The sequence below is a fragment of the Aquarana catesbeiana genome, linkage group LG01 (genome assembly GCF_042186555.1).
Source record: "Aquarana catesbeiana isolate 2022-GZ linkage group LG01, ASM4218655v1, whole genome shotgun sequence".
Classification (NCBI taxonomy): Eukaryota; Metazoa; Chordata; class Amphibia; order Anura; family Ranidae; genus Aquarana; species Aquarana catesbeiana.
Genome location: NC_133324.1, coordinates 506,822,489 through 506,838,715, shown reverse-complemented (window position 1 = coordinate 506,838,715; position 16,227 = coordinate 506,822,489). Strand labels below are relative to the sequence as shown.

Sequence of the window (16,227 nt, the reverse complement as noted above, 5' to 3'; positions counted from 1 at the left end):
TAATAGGGTAGTGATCAGAGAGAGGGAATGGATAGTTGGAGAGGTTGCATGGAGTGCATAGGTGGGAGAAAACCAGGTCAAGGGTATTGCCTTCAGAGTGAGTAGGAGCATGTATCCATTGCTTCAGATCAAAGGAGGAGGTTAAAAGAAGTTTGGATGTGGCAGGAGTGTTAGTATTATTAGGGTCCACCTGTCAGTTTCTTATTGTTCTTTAAGGAGCAGCAGGTGTAATCGATAAAAACAGCCAGATGGGAATCCATTCCCCTTCCATCTAGCGGAGGATCGGATGGCAGTCAGGTGTAAACACAGGCGGTCCATTTACATCCGACTCACCATAGAGCAGAGTGGACTGTGTCTGCTCTGCAATCCCCACTGAGCAAGCCCACTCCGTGCGGAAGCAGCCTAAATATATATAAAAAAAAAAAAAGGGGGATGTAATGTCAAAGCAACCTGACGAGTAAAAAAAAGAGAAAAAAAAGAATGTAATATTTTTATTTTTTTCCCTTTCAAACAAAATTTGTATGAAAGGGGCCGTATAGCAGAGCTACCCACAACTCTGCGTTAATCTCTAAGTTTTGGTTTTGTTACAATGCAGTGTTGATTTCAGCATAATTAAATAAGTACAGATTGTTAAAAAAAAAAAAAAAAAGTAAAGCAGGGGTTTAAACTGGGGACAGGGAGATGTTGATGCATTTATTTCTGAGTAACTGATGTTTATCTTTATGTTGTATATGTAAAAATACATTCTGGCAACCAACAGTAGAAATAAAGTATTTTTGTTCTTAATATATCGGAAAGAAATGTGTTAGAATATGAGGAAAGGATAAGCATCTCTTCGATTTGAAGTTCATCCCTTTGCTCTGCAGATAAAATGAAACAGTAAATACAAAGTAAAAATGATACTCTGTATGTGCATGAACAGTGTTTATAAACACTGTCAGGTTTTTTTTTTTTTTTTTTACTGCAGCAGCTAAAAAACCTGCTTTGTTTACACAGCAGGATTGTAGGTAAATGCGGTGGGGGAGTGAGCAGAAATATAGAGCATACAGCACATGCTCTGTTTACTTCAATTAAGCCTGGTGCCCACAAATGGTTATACATCAAACTGTTGAAATAAATTGAAACGCTAATGCTCATTGTGGACAGATATAAAAAGTGTCTGTTTCTTCCAATTACCTTTTAAATATATCAGGCAGAGCTGAAGACTAGGAAAGCAGCAAAGTCTCTGCGAGGCTCAGTGGAAAAATACAATGCTGTACGAAAGGAGTTTGAGGAGAAGATGCTGCAGTCTGCACAGGTCAGTGATTTTACTTTTTATAATAAAGTGCAAAGTTAGGCCCTTTTCACACAGGCGCTCCGTTTGTCTGTTTTTTTTTTTTTTATCCATCTGTGACAGATGAAAAACGGACACCAATATATTTCTGTGGGCAAGCACCTCCGTTAACATCCGTTTTTTTTTTAATGGAAACAAACCCTATTTTCTTCTGTTTAAAAAAACTGAACAGACAAAAAAAACGGATGTAAACAGACAAATGGTCTGTTTTTGCATTGGTAATGGATGTAAGTAAACTGAATCCATTTTTCTTTAAAAAAAATATGACGGAACTGATGAAAAAAAACGGAACACCCTTGTGAAAGGACCCTATGGATAATTTTGCGTAGTAAGCATACTAAGGAATCTTTAACTTGTCTTCTTGGCACCTGCAGATACCTGCTGGAGCCACCCTGCAAACCTTAGATTTGGGAAGAATGTGCACGCCACCTTCCATAAAGCAATATTTCAGTTGCAAATAAAGGGTGAAAAGTGAGAGTACCTGAATATACCAACTTTGATGATTTTTTTGCAAGAGGTTCTTTAGGTGGTCTACTGTTTAAAAGGCATGTCAGCTCAAAACCAATCTCTTATGGGTGAGGCCCTGTTATATGCCATGTAGGTTATTTTTGAAACTGTGACTGGATCCTGATTACTGAATAAGGCTGCGGTGGCCCATGTACCTATAGTATACTGAAATACAATAGAAAACACATACTTCTCCAGGTCAGTCCAGGCATGCCCACAATATGCCTAGGTGCACATAAAGCTCATCGCTGAAAATTAATTAAATAAGATAATAGTTGTTTACAGTCTAGTAAAAAAAAAAAAAATCCTTTATTGTAAAATTATAATCAATACAGCAGGAGGGGTGTGACTTCTAACATGTTTTAAGCTAAATGGCACTTACTCATAGAGCCTACAGCTACATACATCTTTTTCTTTTGTGTAGTGATTAAAGAGTATAACCTGTAGGTTGTGCTGTGTGCTAAGGCAATTATCATGCCCTTAACTTTCGACTTACAAACCTTATTCAGGAATACAGAAGCATACAGAGATACTGTAACGTAACACATTTTACGCCCTTAAAGTGATAATAAAGGAGAAAAAAAAAAAACATACATACTCACCTCCATGGTGTTACACAAGTCTGATGATGCAGCTGTCCTCCGCCGACTCTAAGACTAAAACTGAGTGATCACATGACCGCTGATCACTCAGTTCTCAATCTGCCTGAAACTAAGAGCAGTGACTGTTAATCACCACTCTCTGATCTGCCCCCCCCAGCGCTCGTTGGAGCACTGGGCTGGGGAATGGGGCAGGAGCAGCTGGCTCTGGCTCTTAGCCACGCTCAGGCATCTAGGTGGATCCCAACAATATGGTTGGGATCCTTCCAGAGCCTGGAGCGGTCTTTAGCTTGCTGTCCGCTGATTCTGGGTCACAGGAGAGCAAAAGTAAGTGCACCCCTGTGACCAAAAAAATCTTTGTCCATAATTTGCGTAAACCCTCGGTTTTTTTTTTTTTTTTTTTTTTAAAGCACATTCAGCAACTAATTTAATCAAAGAATGTGCAACAACTTTAGTTTTTAATCCTTAGCTATGTACCAGTTTAAGCTAGTGCCATGACTGCTGACCCAGGTTATTGGTTTCAGGGTGACTCCTTTCTCTTGCAGCTTTCTATGGAGTCATTCTTGAAAGTATGAACTAAAATTGTCTCCCTACACTCTGTGCATCAATAGAAACACACAGCCCCCAGAGCCTACGATGGCAAGGTATGTCCTTGCTCCTCCACCCTTCTTCACCCTCCCTTTTTCATACTAACAGACTGAGTGGAGACTGCACTGTCCACTCTTTCCTGTGAAGACCAGAAGTTTAGGGAAAGAGGTACCGAGAGAGCAGGAGCCAGTAGCTGTGACAGTTGTAAACTGGAATTCTATCAAATAGTTTACTGGGGAATGTTTATTTTATGGTTTTTAAAGTGTTAGGCTAAAAACTGCAAAGTGCTTAATACTACTTTATGCTTCAAAAATTAAACATAAAAGCTGAATGGTTGCCATGCACAGCTGCTTCAGATTCTGGCTGCTTCCATTTTGATAAATTCCCCTCCTTGGCTTTACATCAGATTAATCATTTCTATTATTACCAACCCTCTGCTTCCCCTCTTGTTTGTGTTGCTTTTCACCAACTGTATTGACTGCCTTTTATAGTTTTTTTGGGCTCAGCGCTGGTTTGAGGTCCAGACTCAGAGCCTAAATTCAAGGCAAAGTGAAAGAAATTTCCATTTAGGCACTGAATAGATAGTTCTTTACAAGGAAGGTGGTAACCGGTGCATTGCAGTGGCTGATGTTGGGCAACACTTTCATATTTAGATAGCTGGAATGGATGAATTTTAACCCTTTTTTTTTTACCAATAGTCATTGAAGTTTAGTTGCCCAGACCTAGTTCTCAGCTGCAAAATGGGTAACACATCCAAGGCGAAAGCAGAGAGTAGCAGTTATATCATGGGAAGAAGACTGCTCCATCCCTGATACACTAGACAAAGGATATCTCCCATGGGGCTTTGTTGCAGCAATAGAAATTACACAATTATAAATTGGTGCATAAAAACTTTTATTAAACAGGTTTAAAATTGACTGGTCTAGACACTTCACGTCCCGATCTTATACCATTCCTACAATATACATATATTGCAGGGATACATGAAATTATTAAAATAAATTGCATATCCATCGACCAAACGTTTCAGCTTATATAAAGTTTTCATCAGGGTATAAGGAAGTGGAAGCAATCCTACATACATCAAGAAAACAAAAAAGAAAATTCATAATTAAATTTATATAAAATTTTACCAGATTGTACGTGATTTTACTATTTCCATATGACATTCCAACCAAGTATAATGCACTTGCAAAGATATGAACGTGACTGGATGTCCAGACCGACAGGTAATGGCTTAGTGTTGCAGACCACACGGGTCTCAGCCCAACCCAGACCTCAAGCCCCACAGAAGATCAATGACTGTCAAGCAGAAGGCAACAGAGAAGGCTTGCTCGCATTCACTGAATTGAATGAAAGCATAGGGATACTTTAGCTGATCCATACATTTTTTTTTTAAAAGGTAGTATGATTTATAGATTCTTATAGACCTTGCTTATTGATTATAAGAATCAGGGTGAATGTAGTATTGTATAAATTTGAAACAAACATCCAATAAAGTATATAAAGTCTAACAATACACAAATGAAACCTACCTAATGGAAGAGTAAGAGGCCACAAAATATATGTATAGAGCTGGATGGTAGATAACCGCAGCAAAAGGAGAGCAATTTCCTATAAAGCCCTATAGTAAAACCAGAAAAAGAAGAGCTGTAGAGGGACATTCAAAGTTTAAATTTGTTGAAAGCATGTACTCCACTGGCTGAATGGGGGGGGGGGGGGGATATATTGCCCCCAGCTGAAGCCATTAGCATTGATCTCCCCTAGTTCCCAATCACCTCCCCGCCGCCCCCGGGTGTGTGGATGGCTGCTGCTGACATGTGTTCCAAGCAGTGCGGCTCAAATAGATGGTGACCATGCAGGGACACAATGGGCACACCAACAACGTGGACGTGTGTCCAAAACTGCCCGAAAAAGGGGGATCAAGCTGGCAGAAAGGCAAGAAGGGGGGAGAGCTCGTCCATTGGACAGACACAAACCCCCCACGTCCGCGTGGAGGACCCAAGAGCCCAGAGGAGCCACCACTAAGCAGCCGCACGTAATGAGCCAAAAACCTGAGATCACATGGACACTAATGATATTAACCACTTCCGGACCGCCGCACGCTGATATACGTCCTAACTTTGAAAAGGGATATCTTTGTTACTGTAGCAGCAGCTAGCTGCCATAACCCTGGTATCCGCTTCTTCGGCGGGCGGTCCGGTTTCCGATAATATTGGTCTCTGTGGCAGATTTGCCGCAAGATCACTTTTATCGGCAGCGGGAGAGGCCCCCCGCCGCACTCCAGTGCCCTCCACCGCTTGTCCTTCCTAGGTATGGAGACGAGTGAGGGGGAGGATGGCCCCCACCCGTCTCCATACCATTGCAGGGCGGAAGCGACATCAAAACATCACTTCCGCCCATAGCTCTTAAAGAGCCTTTTTTTTTTCCAAAATGACTTTTTTTTTTTTTTTTTTTTTATTGCATTTTAGTGTAAATATGAGATCTGAGGTCTTTTTGACCCCAGGTCTCATATTTAAGAGATCCTGTCATGCTTTTTTTCTATTACAAGGGATGTTTACATTCCTTGTAATAGGAATAAAAAGTGACATCATTTTTTTTTTTTTTTTTTAAAGAACAGTGTAAAAATAAAAAAGGTAAAATAAATAAATAAAATGTAAACGTGCCCCGTCCCGCTGAGCTTGCATGCAGAAGCGAATGGATACGTGAGTAGCGCCCGCATATGAAAACTGTGTTCAAACCACACATGTGAGGTATCGCTGCGATCAGTAGAGCAAGAGCAATAATTCTAGCCCTAGACCTCCTCTGTAACTCAAAACATGCAAAAGTTTGTCGCCATTCCACGAGCAGGCGCAATTCTGAAGCGTGACATGTTTGGGTATCAATTTACTCGGCGTAACATTATCTTTCACAATATAAAAAAAAAAATGTGCTAACTTTACTGTCTTATTTTTTTAATTCAAAAAAGTGTATTTTTTCCAAAAAAAGTGCGCTTGTAAGACCGCTGCACAAATATGGTGTGACATAAAGTATTGCAATGACCGCCATTTTATTCTCTAGGGTGTTAGAAAAAAAATGTATAATGTTTGGGGGTTCTAAATAATTTTCTAGCAAAAAAAAAAATTTTAACTTGTAAACAACAAATCTCAGAAAGAGGCTTGGTCCTTAAGTGGTTAAATCTTGCAAGATTTCTTGGATATTATTAAAAATTCACAATTCGAAAATCTTAAAACTGGGACTAAAGATATCTGAAAATAAAGGTGACAAAAGCAACAACAAAAAAAACCCCACACAAATCCAATAATTAATCTGTTTTACCGGACGCAAAACCCTTCAAAAAGGGCTTAAACGTGATGGCATCATTTAACCCCAGAGGGGAAGTGGCCCTTAATTTGTATATCCATCTCTGTTCTGTTTGTAAAAGTATCTTATTCCAATCCCCCTTTCTTTGGGGTATATGTATCCTATCCAGTGCTGTGACTTTAATTTTTGGAAATCTACCCCCATGGATCTTCGTAACATGCCTTCCTAATGGTAAATCCAGGTTACAGGTTTGCATGCAACGGATATGTCAATATAAACATTACCATAGTTCTTGTTTGGTTTTACCAACATAGAAAGAACCACAATCGCATGTGATCATACATACTACTCCCTGTGTGCAACAATTTGCAAAATGTTTTAAATCAAAGGATTCAGGAGAATTCACTTTTCCCCAACATGTAAGTACAGTAACAGCATCCACCACAGACAAAAGTGCCACCTTGTTGCCATGGATCACCTTTCCCATTCTGCAATTCGCTACTTACTTTGTTCCACAATGAAACAGCCCTTCTAAAAGTAACGGCTGGTCTTTCGTTGATGAATGCTTAAAGCGGAGCGCCGCCGAAAAATTTTTTTTTAAAAGTCAGCAGCTACAAATACTGCAGCTGCTGACTTTTAAAACATGGACACTTACCTGTCCGGGGAGCCCGCGATGTCGGCACCCGAGGCCGAAGCGTCTCTCCGTCCTCGGGTGCTGTCGCCTCCATCTTCGGTAAAGGAATCAGGAAGTGAAGCCGTGCGGCTTCACTTCCCGGTTCCCTACTGCGCATGCGCGAGTCGCGCAGTGCAATACGGATGGTCCCTGCTGCCTCTGGGACCCGTGTGTTTCCCAGCAGGCAGCGGGGAGGGAGCAGGAAGTGGCGTAAATAACCGCAGATTCTGCGGCTATCTATGCCGGAAGTGGGTACAGATACCTGTAATATACAGGTATCTGTACCCCCCTCCCCCCTGAAAGGTGCCAACTGTGTCACCGGAGGGGGGGAGGAATCTGATGAGTGGAAGTTCCACTTTTGGGTGGAACTCCACTTTAATTACAGTGTCTTCAGCTAGAATAGGCCAATGCCTATTCAAAATTCTTTTAATTTCTAATTGTTGATTAGTATGTCTCAAAATTTCACTTGTAGATGGAAGATCACTAGGGACTTTTTTATGTTTGAAAAGTAGCTCCTCACGAGGGAGTCTACTCACTTTGTTAAAGGCAAGTTTTTCTATTGCCTCTTTCCAAAAACCTATTCTTTATCAGCTTCTAGTTTGAAGGTTGAGTCCATAGAACAATTCCTTCTCGGTCTCCGATACTGACTGAAAGGTATTGAGTTGACAAGACTGGTAGGGTGAAACCGGTGAGCGTGGAGTATGGTATTGCCAGCGATACTCTTGCGATAGAAACCGCTAACAAGACGTCCATCTGGCATTTTAGTGATGCTAGTGTTCAAAAAGGTCACAGTGGTCAGGTCATAAGTTATGGTAAATTTTAAGTTAAATGAATTGTTATTCATAGCGTAAAGACATTGGCATAGGATGTCCTCTGGGCCCTCCCAGACGAGGAATATGTCGTCTATGTACCTTTTATGTATGTTTATGTACCAAGTGTACACGGACAGCCCCTCGTCTGAGAGAAAGTATGATACATTGATAGGATTATTAACATCTCGAAGGATGGACTCGAGATCAATTTTCATCATTTAGATTTATGCCAGACTGATGGAAGAAGTTGACATTTGAGTATTGGACAGTGAAGCCTCACTGGAAGATTGATTTGACATCAGATGTCTGGCATATCCAAGGCATTAGACACAGTAGACAAGCGGACCTAAACCTCTTGCCCCATTCATCGAAGGCTCTGTGCACTGCGACCTTCCTCCACAGTATAAATCAGTTTTTTTTTTTTTTTACTTTCTTACCCTGCCCCCTTACCGGGGCAGGAGGTTGTAGAAGTAGGGGCTCACAGCAGCTGATGGGCAGAGCTGCATTTAGAGGCATTCAGCTTCCTATTACTGACATGACTGACTGAGCAGGACACCGCTAGATCCGCCAGGCAGGTCAGTATCTGAATATCTGAATCCAGGACAATGCTGCATAACGAGTAAAAAAAACAAAAAAAAAACAAAAAAAAATATCAGAGGGCCAACTGAATTTCCTCTTTAATGAGTTAAAAGAATATATATTGCAGTCGCATGATTGTTAAAAACATTTAACGCTGTATATCCCAATCTGTTTTCCAGTTATTTCAAGATACAGAGGCAGCTCATCTTAAACAAATGAAGAGACTTGTTACAGCATATTCACATTCTGTGGAGGATACTCATGTACAAATTGGACAGGTAAGTGTGGGTTGTTGGTAATATTATCTGTTGAAACCAGTGTTAATTTTGATGTCAGATTTGGTTTTAGTTGTAGTGACTAAAATGCCATTTTAGTTTTGGTCATATTTTAGTCATCTAAATTCTTTTAGTTTTAGTCGACTAAAATCTCCAGTACATTTAGTCGACTTAAATCTTGTGAGTTTAAATTGTAATGCATTATTTAAGCATTTCTCTAGCATTGCCAAACTCATTATATACTCTTGGAGTAAAAATCGAATAACATCTAGACGTGGCCAGAATGTGATACAGATCACAGGCGCATTGGTGCTGGAGCTCCGATCCTGTCTTACCTCCTACAACTCATACCGTGATCTCCTTTAATCTCCCAGCTCTGCAACGGTACTCTTCTCCTCGTGTGAACCGGCTCCTTTTGGTATCCTCCATGGCCTCGGGCAAGTCATGCTCCACTTGCTCCTAGTCTGGCACTCCCCACTCTTCCATGGCCATCTTGACCACAAGGTCTTCAGCCGGTACCATGTCAGCACACAGGCGAGTGCCGTTGGTAGCACAGAGTCCTCCCCATTCACGCTGACATCCTGGAGACAATTAGAGCTTGCAAGGAATCCCGGACAGCAAAGATTGATTTTCTTGCTTTTCAGCTTAATTAAAGGGGTTGTAAAGGTTCGGGGTTTTAAAAAAACAAACAAAATTGTTGTACTTACCTCCGCTGTGCAGTTGATTTTGCACAGAGTGACCCTGCTCCTCTCCTTTTCTGGGCTCCCTCAGCGGCGCTCCAGGCTCCTCCTCTTCTCGAGTGCCCTGTCAGAGAAGCGCCCTCCTTCGCCGTCACACATGCGGGCACGCTCCCAAGTCCTGCTTCTGCATCTTTTCACACAGAAAGCAGGATTTGGCCCCGGCGCCCTTTTGCCCATATGCTCGTCCCCCGCGCGAGATAAAGTGGGTACAGGTAAGTAAAAAGGGGGCTTGGGGGGTGGCTGCAGCTATCACTAAAGGTGATGACCTGATCTTCGTGGATGCCAAAGCTTCTTTTTTTTCCAGATTACTCTCTCCGGAGGTCCAGTAACACCGGCAGGCCTTTTACAGAGATTCACAAACGTCTCCGTGACATAGGTGTCAATTGTAGTCTACTTTTCCCCAGCAAACTCCGGATTGTGGATGGGATTGTGTCTGCTTCTTTGATGCTGCATTGGCTTCCGACTGGCTGGACTCCTTACTGGATTTCCTATAATCACACTGCCTGGCAGAGGGCACTCTCCCTGACACTGAGCCATGCCCATTTTGTCCTAATTTACAAGTCTCCCAAGGATCCTTGTTCATGTGCCTCGTAATAGACCCATTGCTTTGCTTAAGGATTTTAAAATCCTAACCAAGCTCCTCACATTACGATTGCAGAAATTGCTCCCAACAGAGATTGACCCTTTTTTTAGATCGGATTCATGGCCCATAAATCCACGAATATAAACCTTTGCAGGTTATTCACAAATATACATGCACTGCGTTCCAATCGGGGCTCCAGGGTGGTGGCCTCCCTAGACTTAGAGAAGGCCTTTGACACTGTCGAGTGGACTTTTCTATGGGGGTTCTTAGAAGAATGGGATTTTCCTTGCTGCTTTTATAGATGTCTGACTGCTTTGGTTCGGTTGGAAGGTGGTTTATCCTCCTCCTCTTTGCATAGAGGTACTTGTCACGGCTGCCCACTCTCACTGGCCCTGTTTGCCATCGCGATAGGACTGGTGGCCGAGGCGCTTCGTACTTCTCCTCCAAACATTAAAGGCCTCCACGCTGGCTGGAGGAGAGGGTAGCCCTATACACTGATGCGCTGTTTATTTTATCGTACATCACAGGATACAGAGCAGCCATAGTAATTACTATCCGGGTTATACGCCACCTATAGGTAATTGGACACTGGCAAACTAAAACGATAGGAAGTCCCCCTGTATATAACCCCTCCTATACAGGAAGTACCTCAGTTTTTTCTCAAAAAAAAAAAAGACAGAGTGGGGTATATGTTCACCTTAAATGTTTGGGCTTTAGACCAGGTGTCTTGTCTGTATTCTCCCACTAGAGGGCAGTGGTGTCCTACAGTGTTGCATAGGTGTATACCTTGCATACCTGTGACTTCCGGCCGTTCAGGGAGTTCTCTTCTGGCTCACCTGCGGCCCCCCATTTCAAAGACAGTGGCTGGGAGTGATGCTATGATGTCACGCCCGGCCTCTGCATGGGAAAAAATGCCGCTGCCTCGGCTTGGAAGCCAGGATCGTTTTTTTTTTTTTTTTTTTTTTTTTTTTTGGCTTCCCAGCCTAGGGCGAGATGTGGGGACTTATAGTTGTAAAGAGTACCTGTCATGCACTATTCCTATTACAAGGGATGTTTACATTCCTTGTAATAGGAATAAAAGTAATTAAAAAAAAAAAAAGTAATAAGGAAAGTGTCAAAATAGAAAAATAAAAGTAAAACAAACAATAATAAAATCATTTTAGAGCGTCCCCGCGTGCTCGTGCACAGAAAACGCATACGTAGGTCACACCCACATATGCTAACGACGTTCAAACCACACATGTGAGGTATCGCCGCGAACGTTAAAATTAGAGCAATAATTCTAGTGCTAGACCTTCTCTGCAACTCTAAACCTGTAAAAAAAATTTTAAAGCGTCGCCTATGGGGATTTTTAAGTACCGAAGTTTGGCGCCATTCCATGAGTGAGCACAATTTCAAAGCGTGACTTGTTGGGTATCTATTTACTCGGCGTAACATCTTTCACATTATTCCAAAAAATTGAGCTAACTTTACCCTTTTTTTTTTTTGTTTTGTTTTTTTTTTAATGCATGAAACTTTTGTTTTTCTTTCCCCAAATTACTGCGCAAATACCATGCGAGATGAAAAGTTGCAACGACCACCATTTTATTCCCTAGGGTCTCTGCTAAATAAAAACATATATAATGTTTGGGAGTTCTGAGTAATTTTTTAGCAAAAAAAATTGATTTTTATATGTAGGAGCGAAGTGTCAGAATTGGCCTGGGTAGCAAGTAGTTAAGCAAAAAGTATAGTTACACCCAATCACATAAAATCCTCCCCCCACCCCACATATACACATGCATGAACTTAAATGCATGCGTTGGTGGTGCCTACGCGTGAAACGCCGCTTGCGATACACATGTTGCATATCACTGCACACGTCAGAGCAAGAGCAAAAATTCTAGCAGAAGACCTTCACCGTAACCCTAAACCAGTGATACTCAACCAGGGTTCCGTGGAACCCTAGGGTTTTTCCAGAGGTTGCTAGAGGTTCCTTCAGCATTGGGCAATTTCTGCCTCTCAGAAAAGTTCCCCACTGACGCCATTGATCTTTTTAACTATCTGTAAGGAAGTTATTCTTCCCAATGACGACAAGTGTAAGGACCATTTTTCCCACTGACTATCACACTAATGTATCATGAGTTGTAGATTCAGATTTTTAGCAGGGGTTCCCTGAGACCGGAGAATCATTTCAAGGGTTCCTCTGTGTTGAAAAGGTTGAGAAAGGCTGCCCTAAACTGATGACCTATAGGGGGCTTTTGAAGCGTCACCTATAGAAAATATAGAGTACTGAAGTTTGTCGCCATTTCACAGGTGCACACATATTTAAAGGTTTGCAATGTTGAGTATCTATTTGTTTTGTGCAACCTCTGTCTTTTATATTTTACCCAAAATTTGGATAGTTTATTGCGTTTGCCCTACAATTGACTTAAGTTTTTTTTGTTTTTTTTGTTTTGTATTTTTTTACTGTAATTTTGCATTTCCTAGACTCGTGCAGTAATATCAAGCGACATAAAAAAATTTAAACTACCACTATTTTATTCTCTAGTGTGTCTGCTTTCAGAAAATATATTATGTTTGGGGGTTTTATGTAGTCTTTAGGCCTAAAATGATTTTTTTAAACGTGTGAAAAAAAAAATGCAAAAACTGCTCTGGCTGAGAAAAGGTGAGTGTACAACTTATCGTACATCACGGGACACAGAGCCATAGTAGTTACTATGTGGGTCATAGGCCACCTTCAGGTGGTGGACACTGGCACACCCTAAGACAGGAAGTCCACTCCATATATAACCCCCCCCCACAACTGGGAGTACCTCAGTTTTTTCGCCAGTGTCTAAGATGTTGGTCACGAGTAAAGATGTGCTGTGCTAAGCTCCACTGGAGCAATCCTTGCTGGGGCTAGCTTTGCAGCCGGATCCATTCAAAGTGTCTTTTAGGCCGAATTGAATGGTACCCGGGCCTCGTGTCCAAAGAAACAAGGTTTTGCCTGAAACGCTTCTCTTTTTAGAGAGCTGGACCCCGGGATCCAGTACTTTGGTATTTTAAAGCCATAAAGTTTTACTGGCGGGGTGCTATTACAGGTTCAGGAGTGTGGGTTCCCTGGTTCCTGAAGGTTTTTTAACGGAAACCACCGTGAAGGGGGAAGATTGGGTCTGTTGGTTTTACCACAGAAAACCCTGCGGCAGGAAAGGTAAGTGTAGTTTTTCTAAGAAATTTTTTAATTTTCTTATGCAAAATCGTAAAAAAAGTAAAATGTCATGACTAAGTGTCACCACTGGGGCCTGTATGGAGCACGTACCTTCTCATGCTTTGCTCAGAGATCACGCTGTGTCAGGAAGCAGCAGACTTTTTTTTTCCTCCGGCTAGCAGGCAGACCTCTGGTAAGTTTGGGGGGCTTCACCAAACACCCCCCACCTTAGCTGAACTCTCCCCCTCCTCACGAGGCTGAGCATTAGGAGAGAGCTAAAGAACGATCGGCGATGCCGTTTTTTCTTTCACCGCCCTTAGCACGGCGCCGGTTTTCAGGTCTCCTCGCCATCCCTCCCTCCCACACAAGCTGATCCTATTGGATCGGGGGCACGCGCGGGAAAACTTTTTAAAAAAAGGAGAGGAGGGGGGGTCACGATGCGTCGGAGGAGGCAGGGCTTAGCGCGGCGTTTGCGTCCTCCAATGTCTGCTGCGGGAGTGTGCTTTAAAAACTCCATTGTGCTGGCTGCAAGTTGTCGGAGGGACACAAGAGCTAAGAGGGGCATGAAAGAGGTTTGGTGACACAGGCATTCCTTTTGACACATTTACTATTTGCATCAGGCTGAGCATTAATAGCAGCGGCAGGGCTGGACTATTTCTCAAGCAGTGGATGCGATCCTTCTGGTAGTACCTCTGCCTTGTGCATCGGGCTATGGTCAGAAGGTGGGGTAAAAACACCTCAAAAAAGGGCCCAAGAAGGACTTCTTCAGCCAGAAAAAAACCTAGAACCATCTCAAAAAAGATGGCATCCTCCCCTGAAAGTTCCGAGGTTGCTGGTCAGAGTGAGCCATCAGGGCCGTTAGGTGTTGCAACTGCTTTCAACACTGCAGCCCCTGTCTATATTACTGAAGAGGTTTTTTCCTCGACCATTTTGGGGTTGAAGCAAAAGATTGATGCTTTAATTGCATTCCAGAGTGGGTCTAAGAGCAATAGGTCCCCTTCCATTTCCCAGGACTGCGGAACAAGGGGCGAGAGATAATGAAATTCTCTCGGGGGACCAGGAAGAGGCTGATGACTCCTCTTCTGAAGAGTCAAATACGAATGGATCAGGTTCACAATCTGAAACATTGATGGTAAAATCTCTTACTGAATTGGTCCGCTGCACATTCATGCTGCCATTAGCTGAGTCAGTTGAGGAGCCCACTTCTTTGGGTTCACTAAAGCCTCCCCAAGCTATTCATACTTTTCCTATTCATTCATTGCTAAAAAAAAAAGCTTATGTATTCTGAGTGGGAGCACCCAGATAAACAGTTTTATCCTCCAAAAAAGTTTTCAACACTTTATCCTATGGAGGAAGAATTTAATAAAAAATGGAGGATGCCAGTAATTGATGCGGCCATATCCTTTGTGAATAAAAATTTAACTTGTCCGGTAGACAATGCTCAAATGCTGAAGAATACAACGGATAAGAAGTTGGAATTCCTGTTTAAAAACATTTTTTCTCTGGCAGGTTCAGTGGTTCAGCCTGCGCTGGCAGCAATCGGTGTATGTCCATCCTTAGGAGACCAGTTTAAGCAGGTGCTCAAGATTATTCCTGATCAGCAGGCCCAAGATTTGGCCGGGATACCAGGAGCGTTATGTTTTGCAATAGATTGAAAGATTCTATTCTCCAGGCCTCACGACTAATGCTCGGGCTGGTGCATGTGGGTAGAGCTCCTGGCTAGTTTTCTGTTTCGCAGTGAACGGCTGTTTGGGGATGATCTGGATAAATACATCCAAAGAATTTCTGATGGGAAAAGTTCCCTTTTGCCAGTTAAGAAAAGGATTAAGCGTTTTTTGTTTAAACAAGCTTTTTCTCCAGTGCCAGGAGCATCAGCCTCCAGGCAGTCATGACGGCCTGCACCGTCAAATTCAAGAGGTAAACCTCAGGGTCAACCCCAGGGACAAAAGAGGCCCTGGGGGAGGAAACCCACAAAACAAAATACTAAAACCTCCTTATGAAGGGGCACCCCCGCTCGCTCGAGTGGGGGGAAGACTTCTGCAGTTCTCAAGGGTCTGGCAGAAGGAGTGTAAAGACAAAGGGTGGTTTCCTCAATATCTCTAGGATACAAACTAGAGTTCCCGTCTCCTCGTTTTCTCAGATCAAACGTTCCCAGGGATCCAGAAAAAAGTTGTTTTCAAGCTTTGGACCATCTTTTGTCTCAAGAAGTGATATCGGTGGTCCCCATGGAAGAGCAGGGGATAGGGTTTTATTCAAACCTTTTCATGGTACCAAAACCAAACGAGGATGTCAGACCTATTCTAGATCTCAAAGATCTAAAGCGTTTTTTGAACTTCCGCTCTTTTCGCATGGAGTCAATCCGATCAGTAGTCTCCATTCTACAAGGTGGAGAACTGCTAGCGTCAATTGACATCAAGGATGCTTACCTCCATGTACCTTTTTTTCCCCGCTCACCAGAAATATCTACGATTCAAGATAGAAAATCTTCATTTTCAGTTTGTAGCTCTGCCTTTTGGTCTAGCTACTGTACCTCGAGTGTTTACAAAGGTCTTGGCTCCCCCTTTAGCCAGATTAAGGGCTCAAGGTATAACGATTCTAGCTTACTTAGACAATCTACTCTTGATATACCAGTCGGTAGCCCACTTAGACCATAGTTTTGTCACCTCAGTCAGCTACCTGGAATACCTAGGTTGGATTCTCAACCTAGAGTAATCTTCCTTAAAACCATCAAAAAGATTGGAATTACTTGGGTCTGATTATAGATGCAGCTCAGAAGAGGGTGTTGCCCCAGACAAAGATCAGTTCCATAAGGAAACTGATTCAGGTGGTCAAAGCAAAGAATCTTTCTATTCGACTTTACATGAGATTGTTGGGAAAGATGGTGGCTTCATTCAAGGCCATTCCCTATGCTCAATTTCATTCAAGACTACTGCAAAACGGTGTCCTATTGACTTGGAACAACAAGGTCCAAGCTCTAGACTTCCCAATACGTTTATCCCCAAAGGTGCGCCAAAGCTGCTGTTGGTGGTTGATGGCCAAGAATCTCCAAAAAGGGAAATCCTTCCTACC

At 42.5% G+C, this 16,227-nt stretch overlaps 1 protein-coding gene across 18 annotated transcripts in view; it reads left to right on the top strand.

The window, feature by feature from the left end:
- FCHO1 (FCH and mu domain containing endocytic adaptor 1) overlaps window positions 1-16,227 on the top strand; it is a 253,496-nt gene that overhangs the window by 128,684 nt on the left and 108,585 nt on the right. For all 18 annotated transcript variants that reach the window (XM_073593488.1, XM_073593480.1, XM_073593471.1 and 15 more), the window contains 2 exons: window positions 1,193-1,297; window positions 8,574-8,672. In XM_073593488.1, the coding sequence (XP_073449589.1) occupies window positions 1,193-1,297; window positions 8,574-8,672 (204 nt within the window). The remainder of the gene's footprint in view (window positions 1-1,192; window positions 1,298-8,573; window positions 8,673-16,227) is intronic.